Here is a 19379-nt window from a genome sequence, read left to right on the forward strand (position 1 = left end):
AACATGTAGATATGAGACTATAATGGCTTGTCTTTCCATTGATAGATGATAGGCTATTTCACATAAAATAATAAGGATATGGTGGCATGATTGCCTCCCTAATCTGGGGGGTAGGATTCCCTAGGTTAATGTATTGTAACTGTACAATTTAAATTCAAATATTGTACACTCATACATTCCAAAAATATCTACAAGATATGACAGAATTTGATGCCATGCGTTGGCATAGATAAGAAATATATTTTTTTCTGGTTCCTTATATAGTTTGAAAATAGGTAATTCGATTCGGTTCAACAGTTTTAGTATTGAGACCAAAATTGAACTAAACCGAGAAAAAGAATCTATCTTTTGAAACCCAAATCAAACTGATTCACTTCACTCAACCACAAGAGGACATCAAACTTAAATGAGTACTAACTCAACCTAAGAGAGAGTCTCATTCACCACAGGAAGTTATATTTGAATAAAAAATTTATTATTCTGTTTTACGATACTTCACAATACAAATACATATAAGAGAAGGGTCAACTAGCTGGTAGAAAAGAGCCGTTGAAATATAATCATTGAAATTGAACTATTAAAATATAGTCAAGAAAAAGAAAGTTGTTTGGTCACGTAGCTCCAATGCCCAGACACAGGAGCACATGAAATTACCGTCCAACCTCTCTTGAAATAAAAAATCTCATCTGTGTAGATGCCCCTGCGTGTACTCTCATTAGCCCCCCGTGCTAATGTAGGGCTACACAACCACATAGTACTTTCTTACATAATAGTTATTGAAAATTAATGAATACTAACATTATGGCTTCATCATTTTGATTGTCTTTTTACTTATTGCCAAAAATTATTTAAGGTAGAAGTAAAAAATAAAAAAATAAAATTTGAAAGTGGCTTATAATTATATCATTATCAAAAATTGCCATTGTCATACACATTTTTTGAGTACGCATGTAAAATGATAAGATTTATCTTTGTGGGTGCAATGGATTTGAAAATTTTGAATCTTGCACCTCGAGGGAATTGAATTTAAAAAAGAAAGTCGTCATCTGGATTTGGGGTCTATGATTTATGAACGGTGTCTTTCCTTCATAGAAGGAATGCTAAATTAACTTTAAGACTCAATAGATGGTCTGCCCCAAATCTTTGGGTAAATGTCAGGTTACGGGTTAAGAAGGTGTTAGGCACCCAATAATTGTCTGGTTGATGGCTAGTCTTCCTGGACTTGATGATATACATGTTTAGGTTATACATATTATGCACTTAGTTAAAATACCTTTTAAAAAGTTTAACCTATCTTAGTTAGAGATTTATGAGCCTAATTAGACTAATGAATATTAGTGACTTAATCCTATTTTCTACCTGTTGCACAAAGAATGTTACCGGAGGAAGACCCTCAGGCAGTACAACTTTCAAGCTAGCCCTGGGTTAGGAATGAATTAGGGAAAAACGAAGATAACTTTGCTATGTTTCTTGATCTCTTTATTGATAGATGATTGAGTTCTTATGAGCAACAGGGTTCTTATTTATACAAGTTCATGCCCAATCCCTTTCCTATTCCATCCCTCCGATCTGCCAGAGGACCTTTCCTTTCTGGTAAGGTGGTCCCTGCATGCTCGGATTAGGAAACCCGTACAAGAACCGAGATTCTCCCCTTAAATCTTGTGATCCTTTCGGATGTGGCACGTGAATTATGGTTATCTGAGTATACCCACTTGAAAGTTTACAACTGTCTTTGCTGACGTGTTCAGGTTGGTATAACTGTCTTGGGCGTGACTTTTCGGGCTTCGGGTTGAGAACCGGTTTGCTTGTAGCCTAAGTGGGGCCACGTGTAAAGTAGGGATTGGATGCACAAAAAGTGGTGTATCACTAGCTATAAGTTAGGTGATTATACATGTTATGCACTTAGTTAAACTAACTTTTGGAATGTTTAACCTATCTTAGTTAGAGATTTATGAGCCTAATTAGACTAATGAATATTAGTGACTTAATCCTATTTTCTAACTATAAGTTAGGTGATTAAGTTCATCCAAAAAAAAAAGAAAAAGTTGGGTGATTAAGTACATTATTGATCTTATTTTGCGCTAATTTATGCATTTTACTAAGTTATAAATCCTCACTCTATGGTTGACACCCTTAGGTCAAATGTATAAAATGATTAAAAACCTAAACTAGGTTTAACATGATGGCTGAAGTAACATTGTATGCCTAACAATGAAATTTAAGAGTTGATAGCAACAATTATTAAATTGCCCCTAGAGGGCAAAAAATATACAAGTACATGAAATCACATTTAAATATCACATATGACTGAAATATGATTAACCAACACTGTATACATAAATGAAATTTATTGAAAATTTTAACAAGGCTAAAAAGTGTAAGATGATAAATTACCAAAATACCCCTATTAGGGCAAAAAAATGCAAATATGCCTGAAAACCTTATGAAAATGTCATTTTATGCTTGAAACATACTAATGAAAGTTAAAACATGCAAACTATATGACAAGGGGCTTTCCGGAGCCCTAAACTAAATTTGATCGCAAAAAACCAAAATGTCTATAAAGGTCAAAATGATAAAAGTACTAGAACATGCACTTGGCAGACCGTAAATGATCCTAGTAGAAGTAGTGAGGAAAGACATGTATAGCTTATGTCTTGTATCAAGTATGACTTCAAATAGAGTTGAGTGGAGGGCACAGATCCATGTAGCCGACCCCATTTAACTGGGATAAAGCCTTAGTTGTTGTTGCTAGGCCTCACACCAAGGGTAGATAAGGACCCACTAATAGTTAGATAGAAACCCACAAGAGGTCAGCAAGGGGGTCATTGTGCCACACTTATTACTACATTATTATACTACTATTATTTCAAAAAAGGTAGGAGGAGGGTCAAATTATTAACCTTCCCTAAATCTAAGCTAGACCCAACTGTCTAACCGTCTATTTCTAATAAAGATAACAATGTCTCTAGATGACCCATGTAAATTTCTTAAGTTTTCAGATAATCATAAAAATATTTAACCTATTTCTACCATAAAAATAAAATATCATTTTAAACAAAATTTCTCAATGTTTCCAACTAGTCCAAAATTATTCAAAGGTTAAGGTGTTTCAACAAATTGTGTTTACTGTTTTTTTTTTTTGAAACAAAACTGTTTTAAATTGGACTTAAAACTTGGTGCTAAGTAGAGGAAGGTGCCGCTTACATATCCCCAAAAATTAAGCTCCAACTAATTTGCAACATAGAAGGCAATGTCATTGGCGACAAAAGCACAGTGTGGTACCAATTGACATGCCCCATTTTACCCAAAAAAATTGAAGGAAACTTTTCAATTAGGTGTATGGTTGGGCGTATTTGAAAGAGCATGGGGTGGAGTTTCTATATGCTTGTATAACTACAAAGTGGTAGTTTAGTTTAAGCCAAAATTTGATGGATATATTGTCTATAAATGATTTGAATTTAAAACTACTACAAAAATTTTTATTTTTATTTATTTTTTGATAGAAAACAAGGCTATTCATTCATGCGCGCCTAACGCCAAACAAAGGAAAAGGAAATACATAAAATAGATAGATAGCATGATGAGCACAAGGTATGGATATAAGGTATCCAAAACCAAGGAATGGAGATTGACCCGGTCGCACATGCTATTGACTGGGTCATCTAGGTTAGGGGTTGGGTCACTACCGCATCCCTAGGTAACAGGCTATAGCCTGAGATAAACTTAAGCCCATGCATGAACATGCCAAAAGGAGGGGCCCCAAGTGTGCCAAACAGTCCAACATCATACTGCCCACGCATGCCGACACACTGCCATAGCCTACTTTCAAACAAACTTGCCGAATTGGCAAAAATCTACTGGATCGGCGAGTGGAGAATCGATTGATGGCAGGAGAGAGTTGATGAATAATGACCAATGGTCGGAGCAGCAGGGCCGACATTAACCTCGGTGCCACAAGCACCAGGGTGGGCAACACCTGCAAACACACAAAAAAAGAAAAAAGAAAGACCGCCCATGACAAAGAGACTAGACACTGAAACGTATACATAGAGCACAATTTTAGGCCGACAAAAAGCCTTAAACACCCACAAATCGGGCCCACCACTCCTCAAAACCAGCAAGATGGAGCCCTTGGAGACCACATTGAACTCAGTCGAGACCAAATTGAACTCAGCCTCACAGGGCTGGTTCAACGTCAACACCAACACCAGATTGAACTCAGCCGAGTTCGAGCACAGGTCAATATCATCTACCAGAGCCAGGATCGAAGACTGAAACGCAGGTTTCGGCGCCATCCCAGGCGAAGTCATAGGATTCGCTGTGGTTGTCCACGACCTTGTGGTTGAAGAACCCGAGAGCGCAGGCGAAGTTGCTGTCAGAGGGCCCGAGGCACAAGAGCTCGACTCCATTCCAAATGAAAGAGGTGCCTTGCGCCTGATGTCCCAGATGGTGAGGTCGCAGCTGGAAGTGTCGATAGGCTTGGCCTCACTGTTCTTGTTGCCTTTGAAAAGTATGTTTTGCTTCAACCGTTCGTTGCCGTCAGAGCAGATCTTGTCGATGGGATGGACGGCGGCATCATCGTCGTCGGCATCGTCGTCATCTGCGTCTTCTTTAGTGGGGGTTCCGATGATCATGGTGGAAGAGATGAGAAGGGAAAAGGGAAAAAGGAAAATAACACGCATAAGGCGGAGAGTATAACATGCATGGTGGCGGAGAGTATAACACACACGGTGGCGGAGACAGGTTAACACGCACAGAGGCGGATCTGGAAAAACCAAGGCGGCGGATCTGGAAAACCAAGCTAAACTACCAGAGCGGAAAAAAAAAAACCTAAGATTTGGTATTTTTATTACAAATGTTTAAAACAAGCTTGAAAATATATGAAGTAAATTCAACATGAACTGTTGGAAAATCATTAAGGAAAATTCAAACATAGTGGATTATATGATTGAGATAGATAACCAAATTTGACAATGGATTTATTGAAAACTCCAAATTATTGAATTGATAGTCCCAATTAAATAATTATTCTATTGATTGAAAATATAGCAGATCCAATAAGATGGATTTTACTCAAAAGATAATGCTAACTCACGTTACTTGCGAGCCACATGATATCTCACCCATCTCTAATTGCAATCTTGGCCTCTCAAATACTTCTTCAACTGACATTAAACTTGGGGACGAAAAAAAAATGCAACATTCTGATTGTTGATCAATTCTATGAACAATAAATGTATCTAGGGTATTCTATTATTAACGTGAAGGGAGTTATGAGTTCTACAATACCCATTCTTGATACCCCGGTTCTGCACATTCTAATCAATACTATATGTAATGTAATTTGTGTTAGATTTGATGAATATGTTGTCTACATTATCATCTTAAGGATAATAAGAATTCCAGACCAATAAAAAACTTCTAAGTGTCATCAACGAAATTATCACAACTGAAATTGTTGAAAATCGAAAGGAGAAAAGCCCAAACATGATACACAAGTCGATTTAGCTATTAAAATGAAAGTGACATATCTAGAACATCACCATCCTATCAACCATCAACCATTTTTTTAATAAAATGTGGGGGTGAAGGCATGGTAAAAATATTTCTCCCTTGGTTTTTGCATTAACTTTCCTTTTCTTCTAAGCTTCACATAACTTTTTGGTACTTGTTTCCTTACTGTGTTGAATTGGGAATTGGATTCCAATTTTGTGGTTTCAAAAAAAAAACCAAATAACACATGTGGCTTGTGTGTCATTTCTCATATAAAACACTAGTTTTTCTGCAATAGAAAAGACTAAAACCATACTATGCAAACTCCCTATGTTGGATATCACTCAATAAAAGAGTTTTTGGGCCGCGAACTTCGTAATGGGCCCTGATATAAGCACTGACGAGCAGCGGCGAGTCACCACTTCTCATCCTCGCCCCTCTTAGGTCCTCTCTAGTTATTTTTCTGTGAGTAATTTGATCAAAGCACTTAAGAGTGTGCTATAGTAAGGAAGCAAAGATGTTCGCAGCAAACCCAGCAACAATCTCCTGGTCTTCTTCCATCTCCAAAGCTCTCACAACCCCAAACCCTAAAATTCTTCCTTTCCAACCCTCTGTCCTCAACCCCCACCAGAAACCAACCCAACCAGCGATTTCACACTATACCACTCATCAAATCATCATCACTCTCAGCTCCACCTACAGCTCATACTCCATCTCACATCCGAGTAGATATCCTCTCTGAATCTCTCCCATTCATCCAGAAATTCTGAGGCAAGATGATAGTTGTTAAATACGGAGGCCCAGTTGTGAAATCCCAAGCCCTCGAAGCCTCCGTCATCAACGACCTTGTCCTCCTCTCCTGCGTCAGCCTCCGTCCTATCTTTGTCCATGGTGGAGGCCCTGAAATCAACTCCTAGCTTGGTTGAGTTGGTCTCCAACACAATTTCCTCAACGGCCTCAGAGTCACCGATTCCTCCACCATGGAAATCATTGAAATGGTCCTTATTGGTAAAGTTAACAAAAACCTACTTTCTCTCATCAATAAGGCTAGCGCCACTGCCAGACCGAATGCCAAATCGGCCGACCTCGGCTTCGTTAGTGATGTCGCCCGGGTGGACCCCACCATCCTTGGGCCGTTTATTGCGAACGATCACATACCCGTTATCGCCTCCGTCGTGGTGGACGAACATGGGCAGGCGTGTAACATTAATGCCAACACGTGGTTGGGGAATTAGCGGCGGCGTTACGGGCGGAGAAGCTGATTTTGTTGACGGACGTCACCGGAATTCTGGAAGATAGAGAGAATCCGGAGAGCTTGGTGAAGGAGATTGATATCAAAGGAGTGAAGAGGATGATGGAAGAGGGGAAGATTGCTGGTGGGATGATTCCTAATGTTAACTGTTGTGTAAGATCACTGGCGCAAGGAGTTAGTACAGCGAGTATCATCGACGGTAGAAAACCGCATTCACTGCTTCTCGAGATCATAACCGAAGAAGGAGCTGGCACGATAATCACCGGGTGATTTGATACATCAGATGCTAATCGAGTGGCAATGGAGTGCGAAAGTGTAAACACTGTCGTGTCGGAGTTGAGTTCGTATTCCTTTTCTTTTTGGAATACTTCTTGTCAACTTGCTATTAAAGAAGTGTTTGCATCGTTTTCTTATCTTCCAAACCAAATCAAAATGCAAACTTTTTCAAAATAGGAGGGGACGAGAGGAGAGGAGAGAGATAGACAGGAGGTGCTTGTTATGATCATAGGTAGATGGGTTATTGTGTTGGGTTAGCCTATTAGGGGTAGATGGGTAATTTGTGTTGGGTTAGTCTGTTAGAGGCAATTGGGTAATTAGTAGATAAGGGTAGATGAGTCATTTCATTAGATAGGGCTTTATATAGTAAGAGGATGGTTGTAAAGAGCAGAGGAAATATATCAAATCCTTTCTGTTATTCTTCTTCTTCTTCAATCCCCCATTCTAGGAGGCTGCCCCCCTCGAAGTGGCATTTATCCATTCCCTTATAGCCATTTCCTTAGCAGATCGATACGAGTTCGTATCAGTGCTAGTGTATGCTACACGACCTGGCAGCATTCTTTCTCCCAAATGGAGAAAAAAAAGGCTGTCAGGCTGTGTGGCGCCTGTACCTAATACAGGGAGAAATGACCGTCCACCCCCCCCCCCCATTAAATTAAAACCCCTCCCTTATTGGATGCCTCGGCTTGCGCTCTTATATGCTCCACATTGGTGTAAGGGCAATCACAACATGGAAGCAATCTCCCTCCCTATGAAATAATAGATAATTTGTTTTCTATCTCGGGATCCCACACTACCAGCATGGGAAGGAATCTGCATGCTATCACCACTTAGTGGTCTGAAAAAGGTATCGATCCATGTGGAGCCCTACCTTTTTTGAGAGAGCATGGAAAAGAATCCGCACACGAATAGTGTGTGGATCTTTGCCCCTTACTGAATATGTAATATAATGCATATCAATAGAGAGTAATAGATAGTTGTCTATATTCTTAATTTTTAGTCAAACCACATAATTTTTAAAGCAGATAAATTGATATTTCCTGGTAGTCCTGACTTAACTGATACTCTATGTTACCATCAATTGAAGCATTTTTCCAGTGGCTGTGGAGGATCTGATTTATGGTTATTTAGGTCGCCATTAGAATTTTGCTGCTGATAGAAATCTACTTTTCTGCCCAAGTTTCAGGGTTCGGAAGAAGCTTTCATTAAATAAACAATCTCAATCCAAAATGGCTTAAAAGTTGCGTGGACCACCATTATATTGTAAGCCATTTATGCCCATCATCCATTGTCTATATATGAACACTCCATTGGACTCTTGAAATTTACCCTTACATCCCCTAAATTAGAAAAGGGTAGAGCAAGGGAATATGAATTTGTTTACTATGCTAAATCTTAGAAGCAGAGTATCCTAGAGAACCTGGATATAGTTTACAAAGTATTATAGAGAAGTTGGATGAAATTATAAGATCAGTCATTTTGGCCTTCTCAAACAGAGAGTCATCTTTTCCATTTTGTCAGCAGTAACCAGAATTTTGAATTAACTATTGATATAGTTTAGTAGAATATGACACCTTATTTTAAAAATAAAGTTGCAGAACATAAATGTCCTCTGATCTATTTATTTTAGCATAATCAGCTTAGCTTCATCCGAATATGCGATTGAGAGTGGCAGCTAGTCGAACTGCTCCTCGAGCCAAAAGTAGATTTACTATTGGCAGACGAGATAGGAAATAATCATCTGCAAGCAGTTATGATGTTAGGTCTCCTTATTCATGTGAACTTGTTATCATCATAAAAAAAGAAGGTAAAGGTTACCTTCTAGTACCGAATCCTCAATTACTCCCTTGTATGCCCAGTCACAGGCTGCTTTAATTGCTTCAGATGCATATCTGCAGGCAAGGCCAAACTTTTGTTAGCAAACAGTAACATAAACTGAATTGGAGGGGTTCACAGATTTATCATAGCTAGATAAAAATGTACAATAAATGCCATAATTTATTCTTTATCTTTTATTTTTGCCCTCAAAACATTAGCTTGATTGCTGAAAAGAATAAAAAAAAAAAGGAACAGAAAGCTAGAGTGTGAGGTGCCCCCTTAAGAAGATAGAGAAGATCAAAATATAAAATCGGGAAGAGTAATCCCCTAACAGAAAGTCAGTTGCTACCCATTTTTGATAAATCTGCTCCAAAATTGCCATAAATCTAAGTCAGATGTTTCCTTTCTTTTTTGTTTTTTTTTATTTTTGGGGGGGTGTGGGGGTCAGGTTTAAAATCTAGGTCAGTAAAGTATCCAAAATCTAGTAGCAAACCTTTCAACTCTTCCAAGATAACTAATACTGAGTAAATAGGATTCCCCTGCTATTTCACTTTTTTCTATTTTCTGAAGGAAATTATGCAAAAACAACAAAGGCTGACAAAAAAAAATTGGCCATTAAGATCTATATGTCTAAGTTTTCTTGAATGTGTGGGTTAGAAAGATACATGTTTGGACATGCGGTTTCATTAGAGTTGCATTTCTCCCATTCTTTTACTTGATCTGCCAATACACCCTGTTATTCAGAAAGGTCAAAGACAGCAAATTTCTGTTAGAATACAACATTCAAGAAAAGTAAGTTAATTGGTTTTACTTACAGAAAAATCTATTTCTCTACTTCCAATTTATAAGCTATATAGTAGTAGTCTGAGAAAATGATACCGTAATATTTTTTTGAATGGCGTTTATCAGATCTTCCACATTTGAATCGTAAAATCTTTCTTCTGAAGTCTCAACTATGCTGTCATCCCACACCTGTGTTTGATAGTTAGTAAGTTTTATTTGCTAATGCAGCTAGATGTAAAATGATGAACATTTGCAGAAAAGATTTGGGTATTTTTATGAAATTCAATCAAACTCTTGGGGAAAAATAAGAAACAAACTTACATGGTGGAGAACAGTCTTCCTCCTGTACCAATGGACATCAATGGTATTCCCTCCCTTATCTGAAGTGAAACCTACATGTAGTGGCTGCAATGCACAGCCACCATCAAAAGTTTGGAAGGAGAACTAAAATTTGATCCATTATTCCATATCACAAGACAAGTACAACTCTGATTAGCATAATACCTGATGGATGTCTCCGATAAAATGAGAAAGGAAGAGAAGTGCTTCTGTGAGATTATCTGATTGTTTCCACATCCATCATATGATATAAATGCATTCACCACAAATTAGAAAACATCAGAGAATGTAATTTCTTACTCAAAGACTTCGCTAAATGAACTACAAAATTATATCTGCATAGATTGATGATATGCAGATGCAAAGAAATAGTTTCAAGATTTGTTATTCTTCTACTGTACATCTACAGAAGTTCAGTACAGATTCTAATCACTGAAGCACAAGAAAGAATGTTGTATTTTTTGTTGAGAAATAAATGAAGATAAACAATAGATCTATTAATAAAAATTAGCTTTATGAGAAGAAACATAACAGATCTCAGCTGAAGGTCTTACATTCAGTTTTGGTAGATGCACTGCTATAGTCGAGAAGCTGATTGGTGTAATTGTTAATAGCTCCGGCAAGACACCTATCTTTCTCCCCATTTTCATCCTTGCAGTCCCCTGAACATTAAACAATGAGTTTGTTCTTTACAGGTTATGTTGGCAAAGCAGTTGCAGTATACATAATCATCATTAGGGAGAGGGTTCCCCACAAAACCGGTGTGGGGAGAAATCTGCACGGTGCACCAATGGCTGCATGGAGAATGGTATCATCTACATGGGACCCACATGGTCAAAGGAGAGAAAATGATAAAGAATCCCATGTGAGAGGAAAATAGTTCTCCGGCGTTGTGGCGATTCTTTTCTCTCATGCCAAAATATCATGGTACAGCACTCTGCTGCCATTTCATACATAATAAATTTTTACCATACACGAATAAAAAATCAATTAGTATTTGTATAAAATTATACATTAAATGTAAAAGCTAAAAATTTTGGTGTAGTTTTTGTGTGATCTTGTATTTGTATCTGTATACACTAAAACATGACCAACAGACAGAAGCCAAAGCCATAGCCAAAACGAGTGGTTTTCTGTCAGAGAAGGGAAGAAGAATCTCACTGCTGTACTGGTAGTTGCAGAGCTTATCTGGGGTGTCAATGAAGTGAAGGGAAGAAGACCAATGGTATCTGAATTTGACGCGGTCTGCCCATGAGCAGAGACTTGAAAGATCATTCTCAGCATAGTCTGGTAGCAGTTGCTTCACAGCATCTGCTGCAGCATTGCTTAATCTAGACTGTAGTGACATTGACAAAAAGGAAAACATGTGAGAATAAATACATTAGGTAATCATAAAAATTAAAGGGTTGCTGATATAAAGTTTCTTGCGGTTAAAGATGAGGAAGTAGAGAGAAAGAGAGAGGGAATTATAGTTCTCTAGAGAACAGAGAGAGGGGATTTCAGAAAACTCACCCTATCAGCTTAAACTAAGAAAATTTCATGTGGGAATTAAGTAGATCAGTGTGGAAACAAGGAAAAACCAGAGATTTTCAAGAAGTGAGACTATAACCTGAGCTATCCTGCAGATAGTGAGATGTCCATCTATTCCCCAACCATGACTGAGTTGAAACAGATATGTTACTGAGACTAAAACTAATATTTGGACCCTGTAGAAGCTCATCATTTCTCTTCTGCTTCAGAAAACCAGAGAGAGAGAGAGAGAGAGCACTGTAGTGATGATAGTGTGTTGGTAAGAAAAACAATTCAAATGTGAACTGCAAAAGCAAAAGCTGCATTTTCAGTTAAAAGCGTAACTGATGGAAGGAAATAAGGAAATAAGGAAAACGAAATGTCAATCATTTCACACCATGGTTGCATAAACTGGACTTATGGACTAAAACACCCTTGTCATTGAAGGGTTTGACGTGATTCCATTGATTGAAATTGAAACCAAAAAGAAAAAGTAACAGGGTAGTTTGGTCACATAATCTTGGTTCAGGATATGGACAATGAAAGAAAAGGAAAGATTAAGCAAGGATATGCATGGCTGTAAGGATATATTCTGTTTACAACTATGATTACAAAAGAGCTTTTTTATAGAAATCAAATCAGATTTCACTACTCGAATGAACACATACAGGAAAGATATTTAGGTCTCCCTGATTTTTCTCTGAATGCCATTTCTTCTGATTGGAAAGCTTCCTAGTTAATCTTTACCCCATGGATTGCACCAGCAAGAAAATGAGAAATTTTCATCAATAGCTTCTCTATATTGTACCCATAAGTCCACGAATCGTTATCCTCTCCTGTTACAGCACGGTGCTGTAACGCATCGTACGGCGCTGCAGAGGACATGTGGCACAGCAGGCCCCACATGGTGTATATGGCCTCTACAGCCGTCGCACGATGCATTACAGCACCGTGCTGTTACAGGAGAGAATAAAAATTCATAAGTCCACAACCACAGGGATTTTTTTTTGGCACGGTTAAACCTTTACCTGTTTAGCTGTAGAAATCTATCACATGGTAGATCAGATGTCAAGCTTATGTGATGGGCATATCTAATTTTGTCACATAGAAAGTTAATGTAGCAATTCTTACCAATTGGATATTTAGAGAATGATTTGGATTAGCCACATAAGGGTGTTAAAATGTACAAACCAAAAGTGAACTAAAACTGAAATTCTTTTTCATAATCTCAAACCAAAATGAAACTAAACCGGTTCAGTTTTATTTGGTTCCTATTCAATTTTTTTTGTATTTGATTCATTCAGTTCGTATACAGTTTCAGTGATTTGGTTTTGTTCAGTTTCCTTTTTCAATTTGTACGAGACTTGGGAATGCCATGTGTTGATCTTGAAGAAGCAACGCACGAACGAGGAAACGAGCATAAGTGCAGAACTGCATAAGAGAAATGAAGAGAATAAAAAACTACAGATGGAGGCAGAGGGGGAAGAGATGAAGTGAATGCTAAAATCTTAGAATTCATGAGGAGAGTCGATAGTTGAAGACTGAGGAGAAAGAGAAGAAGTAAAAACTAAAATCTTAGAATTCGTGTTTTTTCTACCAAAAAATAAAAAAAAAGAATTCGTGTTTTAGCCTTTTAGGGTTTAGTATGGTTTAGATTTGATTTATATGGTTACACTTCATTTGGATCAAATTGGCGATTATATCCTAAAACCTTAACCAAAATCAAACCGAACCAAACCAAACCTATCAAATGAAAGTTCAATTTCCAAACAACAAAAACAAACCGATTTTTTTCGTTTAATTCGGGTTGGTTTTAAACAGCCAGTTTCGATACCAGTTTTAAATTGGTACCCGCCTTACAGCCACATATCAAATTCCTAACTCAAATTCCATTATTAACCCTCACATGTATTTGACACTGCACCCTGTTGGTAGTTCAAACATCATCTTCATAGTCCTGAACTTTTTAGTACTTTGTCTTTCAAGTGGCCAACTCTAATTGGTTTGGAATTTTTTGAGCAGAGGGTCTCGAGATTTACTTATCCACGAGATCCACTGCGGTCTCATAATTACACTTCCCCCATATGATGAATATCCGAAGTCCTCTTGGCATTGCTTTTGAAGTCCCATCCAAGCACTAAAACCCAAGAACGAAAGAAAAATCAGTCTATCCACAAACTTTCAATTCCATGAAACCTAGCGAATAACAAAAGGGCAGGGATTGACACGTTGCCTGTTTGCCTTGGCATTTCCATGCCCCCAACAATTGGGGTGCGAGACAGTTTTTCAAATAAGGGGCAAGAAGGGCGAGGAGAGAGTGTTACATAGGGAGCGGAGGAGAGACTATGAGAGGGTGGCATACACTGGCAGCATGTACACCCTTTTCCCATGACAAAAATTTCTTATTTTGTGGTATTCATCCAACTTCGTCACGCAAAATAAATGCAGTGATTGAATAATGTCTCTACATTTTGGTGTCTCTTAAGAATGGTTTGAGGTATCGATATCAAATCGACCATATCAAGTGATCTATATTGGTATCAGCACAGGCCAATCTTGATAGTTGGATGATCTCGTATCTATGGAACGGTATGGACTACTGGTAAAATTATCAAAAAAACCAGATTTTTTAGGAAAGCCAGGGGCAAAGCTGTTAAATACGGTCTGATCCATATTGGTATCATATCAGTTTTTAGGATGGCCAATACCTGATCCAATACCATGCACTAAATTGATGCTCTTAAGGTAATCAGACCAAGTTTTCCTTCAACAATGATTATTGGAGAGATTCCCTTAACCGAGGCCTTCAATTGGTGTTGAGAGGTGTCACACAAGGGGATGGGGTATCATCAACTTCATCTTATAAGGGATCAAACATTAATGACCCTGCAATGGTGGCTAACCCTACACAATTTTGGGTGTTGAAACCCCCAACCCCCAACCCCCGTCTCCCAAGTGAGGGAGAAGGGGAAATTTATTCATAGTTACATGTAGAACTCATGGCAACGGTACAACACATTTCCTGAAACCATGGATCAGAAATAGACCAAACCATCATACACGATACCAATAGGGCCTCCTAACCAGTACAGTGAAGGAAAACTTCCCCCAACTACTTTTTCCCTTATTTAATTTTGGGTAGAGGGGGGTGTTACGACTGGTTGAAGCAGGGAGTGAAAGAAGGATGAGAAATAGAAGAATAAGAAACCGAAGAAGGAAGACGAAGAAGAAGAATGATTGGAGAAAAAACTTTTCATGTCTTTTCAAAAAGCTGGGCTACAATTACTTATAGACTGACCATAACGGTCTTGATTCCCTGACAGTACTAAATGATTCCCTACTTATCCTTTCTTGACACCTATCCACCGTCATGCTTGATAACTAACTGAATTCCCTGAATTGCCCCTTACACCCTCCTCCTCACACAAAATCATCTAAGTTAGTTGGGCGTCTTCTGATTCTCGTTGTATGTCGTGGGACCCCATCTGGTTGGCGTGACGCTTCTCCAACGTCTTCCATGCTTGGTGCCATGTCTTCATGCAGAGAATCCATGTGGTCACCAGATGTAAACGTAACATTACCTACCGTTGGGGAAATAACCTTGTCCTCAAGGTTAAAAGCAGGAAACAAGTCACGAAGAACCGAGAAGTAGATCCAAGAAGCATCTTCCAGAGGAAATCCTTGCCATTGGATAAGGGCTTGCTTAATGGTAGAACCTTGACGAACAAGACAGCGAACATGCAGAATGGCCACTGGAACAGGGGTGGGTGGTGCCGCTGCGGAGAGTGGGGGGAGAGCCTGAAGTTGATGCGTAGGATCTCCTACACACAGTTTAAGAACCGATACGTGAAACACAGGGTGTATTTGAGCAGAGGGAGGAAGGTCAAGTTTGTAGGTAACTTTGCCCACACGTTCCAGGATTTGAAAAGGGCCAAAGAAACGGCGTGAGAGCTTTTGACTGGAACAAACAGCCGCAGAGAGTTGGCGGTAGGGGCGTAGCCGAACAAAAACCCAGTCACCTATAGTGAACTCCAAATCAGTCCATTTCTTATCAGTTTGAGCCTTCATCCTGGCCTGGGCGCGAACCAAGTGTAGTATAAGATCGCGTAGAATCTGGTCACGCAACCTGAGGTCCTGATCAACGGCCACGTTATTAGAGCTATTTGGCACATAATGAAGCAAGGTGGGGGGTGGGCGGCCATAGAGAGCTTGAAAAGGGGTAGTGCCTGTACCAGAGTGATAAGCCGTGTTGTACCAAAATTCTGCCCATAGCAGATGCTTCGCCCATTGTTTGGGCTCATCGAAAACGAAGTTGTGCAAGTACATCTCGAGGTAGCGATTGAGAACTTCAGTCTAGCTGTCAGTTTGGGGATGGTAAGATGTACTCATAGAAAGTGTCGTCCCTTGGAGTTTGAAGATACCACGCCAAAATGAACTAAGGAACAGAGGGTCCCTGTCGCTGACAATGGAGCGAGGAAGTCCATGAAGTTTGATAATCTTTGCGATGAATACCTCTGCTACCTTATATGACTTGTGAAGTTGGGGGGTAAGGGGCAGAAATGCGCATACTTCGTTAGGCGATCAACCACGACAAATATAGCCATCTTCCCCTCTGAGTGAGGTAACCCAGTAATGAAATCCATAGACACATCCTCCCATACAAGCTCTGGAACGGGGAGAGGCTATAAGAGTCTAGCCGATGAACGATGGGAGGATTTCATTTGTTGGAAAATTGGACATGCCGATACAAAGTGCCTAACATCGGTCCGTAGGCCTGCCCAATATAAACTGCTGGCAATTCACTTATATGTCCATAAGTACCCAGCATGCCCACCTTGTGGGGAGGAGTGAAATTCTTGCAAGAATTTCTCATGAAGACTGGGAATAGAAGGAATCACCATTCGTTGCTGGTAATATAGAAGCCCATCATGAAAGGTATAACTAGGGAATGATAGTGAGATGGAATTTAAACCCTCACAAATGTGTTGAAGCTCAGGCGAGGTGGAAACAGCTGAGCGCAGCTCCGGAAGAAAATCAAAACTTAGAACTGAGATAGAGAACAGAGCGGGGGTGGCATTGGGCATGCGGGACAATGAGTCAGCAAATAAATTCTCACGTCCCGGCTTTTACAAGATCTCAAAAACATAACCCAACAATTTGGCGAGCCATTGTTGCTGTTCAGGGGTCTGAATTACATGTTGAGTGAGCTCACAGAGACTCTTTTGATCAGTCTTGATAAAAAAATTTTGACCCAATAAGTACTGCCACCACCGTGCTACTGCTTGAGTAATAGCGAACATTTCACGAATGTAAGTTGATGCGGCTTGCAATTTCGGGGATAGGTTCTTGCTGAAGTAGGCCACTGGATGCCCCTCTTGTGACAGTACTGCCCCAATCCCTATGCCCGAAGTGTCGGTTTCGATCATAAATGGGAAGGAGAAATCTGGCAAAGTGAGCATTGGAGCCTTTGTCATGGCTGTCTGGAGTGCGTAAAAGGCCTGTTGAGCTTCATTAGACCACTGAGAAGCACCCTTCTTCAACATTTTCGTCAGTGGTGCAGCGATGTGAGCATAGCCTTGTACAAATCTCCTGTAGTACTCCGTGAAACCCAAGAATCCCCTCAACTCTCTAATGTTGCGTGGAATGGGCCAGGATACTATGGCTGAAATCTTGTTTGGATCCACTACCAGCCCTTGGGCCGAAACAACATGGCCCAAATAGTCGATGGTTTGGTGCCCAAAGGCACACTTGGATCATTTAGCATATAGTGCATGGGCCTGCAGTGTTTGTAGCACCAGTTGAAGATGCTGATTATGAGCTTGCCAGGTTGGGCTGTAAATTAGCAAATCATCAAAAAATACTAAAACAAATTTTCGTAAGAAGGGGCGAAAAACAGAATTCATCATAGCCTGAAGTGTAGATGGAGCATTTGTAAGCCCGGACGGCATCACGATGAACTAATAGTGCCCATCATGAGTCCGGAACGCCGTCTTGTGGATATCTTCGCACTGGACCCATATTTGATGATAACCAGAGCGGAGATCTAACTTTGAAAAGTAACACGCTTCTTGTAGCTCATCAAATAACTCATCTATGGTGGGTATGGGAAATCGATCCTTGACGGTTATTGCGTTCAAGGCCCTATAGTTGACACAAAAATGCCATGTAGCATCTTTTTTTTTTACCAACAGGACCGGTGATGAGAAGGGGCTGGTACTAGGACGGATGACGCCGGTGGATAGCATCTCGGTGACTTGCCTATCTATTTTGCCCTTTTGAAAGTGTGGGTACCTGTAAGGGCGTACATTTACGGACTGGGCCCCTGGTTGTAAGTGTATAGCATGATCTTGGGCCCGTTCAGGAGGTAGCTACTTGGGTTCCTCAAACACCATAGAGTAGGCATCCAAAAGATATTGCAGCTCAGCTGGGTCACAGTTGGGTTGTGAGTCAACAACGGATTGTAACTTGAGTTTGAACAAGGCCGCGTAAGCCTTAGTTTCCACGAGTCTGCATAGGTCGTGGTACTGCAATTGGGCTGGTGCCTGTTGGGAGTCGCCTACCAGCCTGACTCTATTCTCTGCAACCTGAAACTCGAGTGTTAGTTGACCATAATCAAACACCATTGGGCTCAGTTGGGCTAACCACTGTACCCCCAAAATTAGGTCTGCCCCAAAAAGGGGTAACACAAAAGCATCAATAGTCACGACATAATCTTGTAATTTCAAGGGGATATGTTTGATAAGTCCCTCACAGACCAATCGGCTACCACTACCCACTAGTACGGTGATGTTAGGTGCTGCCTCAATGATTAAACCCAAATGGTGAGCAACCCTGCTTTGTATGAAATTGTGGGTACTACCCCCATCAACCAGAACTTGTATTGGGTTTCCAAAGATATAGCCAGTGAACCGAAGGGTGGTTAGAGAGACCATACCAGTCATGGAGTGGTAGGACAGCTCGGTTGTTACCATCATAGCTTCCAGAGCCAGCTCTTGAGACTCGGGTAGCATGGATTCCTCAGTTGGGTCTGTAGTGATGGCTTCCTCTTCATCGTACTCTAAGAGAAACAATTGTCTTGTATTGCAACGGTGACTCGGTATGAACCTCTCATCGTAGTTGAAACAGAGGCCACGTTCTTGACTTTGCTGCATCTCCGTTGGCGTGAGTCGCTTAATGGGTATGGTTGAGGAAGAAAGTAATGGAGGTTTGGCTGCTGGTGGGAGTTGAGATGTGGGGGAGTAAATGGTAGTAGGAGATGGTGATGGTCTTGCTGGAGAGTGAAAGGTCCTGGGAAACAATCGACGAGCCTCCACCATTTTAGTCTCTTGGAGGCGAGCCAAGCTAACCATATGTGCCATGGTGGTTGGTTTCAAAGCCATAACCTCATTCTTTATTTCTGGGCGAAGCCCAGAAATAAAACAGCTCACAAGAAAGGAATCGGGGAGATTGTCGATACGGTTAGCCAGAGATTCGAACTTGAATTGGTAATCTGCTACAGTGGAGCTATGTGCCAACTTGGCCAAAGATGCTTGCGGATTGTCGAACTCTGAAGGCCCGAATCGGATTTCCAGAGCTCTAGTGTAGGCATTCCAAGTGGTGAACTGCCCTGATCTATGCATCCACTGGAACCATTGAAGGGTTGGTCCATCCATGTGGAACGATGACACTAGTAGTTGCTGCTCGTCAGGAGTAGCATGGAAATAAAAAAATCTCTCTGCCTTGAATATCCAACAGATGGGTTCGGCTCCGTCGAAGCAGGGAAATTCCAATTGGATCGTCCTTGTCTGAATCGGATTGTTGGGTGGAGGTCCCGGTATTCCTAGGTGGCCATCATTTACAGGATGTTGCTCCGGGGTTGGTGGTGTGAGCCTTAAAGCTTGCTCAAGCCTGCCGTCCATGGCGGTGA

At 40.3% G+C, this 19379-nt stretch overlaps 1 protein-coding gene and 1 pseudogene across 1 annotated transcript; one reads left to right on the top strand and one right to left on the bottom strand.

Moving 5' to 3' along the window:
* Positions 1-4706: 4706 nt before the first annotated feature.
* Positions 4707-7103, top strand: LOC122665768 (annotated as a pseudogene).
* A 1447-nt stretch (positions 7104-8550) lies between these two features.
* LOC122664140 (endonuclease 2) lies at positions 8551-11730 on the bottom strand. The gene is made up of 9 exons (XM_043859841.1): positions 11574-11730; positions 11126-11300; positions 10519-10626; positions 10130-10185; positions 9947-10030; positions 9722-9814; positions 9508-9575; positions 8843-8916; positions 8551-8765 (listed from the first exon to the last, which is right to left on the bottom strand). The coding sequence occupies exons 1-9, from the start codon at positions 11685-11687 to the stop codon at positions 8671-8673; spliced, it is 867 nt and encodes a 288-aa protein (XP_043715776.1). The 5' UTR covers positions 11688-11730; the 3' UTR covers positions 8551-8670.
* Between the last annotated feature and the right edge of the window lie 7649 nt (positions 11731-19379).

This window comes from Telopea speciosissima, chromosome 6 (assembly GCF_018873765.1).
Source record: "Telopea speciosissima isolate NSW1024214 ecotype Mountain lineage chromosome 6, Tspe_v1, whole genome shotgun sequence".
NCBI lineage: Eukaryota > Viridiplantae > Streptophyta > Magnoliopsida > Proteales > Proteaceae > Telopea > Telopea speciosissima.

Bases quoted from the DNA above. Each gene is read 5' to 3' on its own strand.
- LOC122664140 (XM_043859841.1), bottom strand. From the start codon at position 11,687: ATGATGAGCTTCTACAGGGTCCAAATATTAGTTTTAGTCTCAGTAACA. The intron at 11,301-11,573 runs GTTATAGTCTCA...ATGTCACTACAG, and splicing joins CTATCTGCAGGATAGCTCAG to TCTAGATTAAGCAATGCTGC. The intron at 9,815-9,946 runs GTAAGTTTGTTT...TATCAAACACAG, and splicing joins GGAAGACTGTTCTCCACCAT to GTGTGGGATGACAGCATAGT.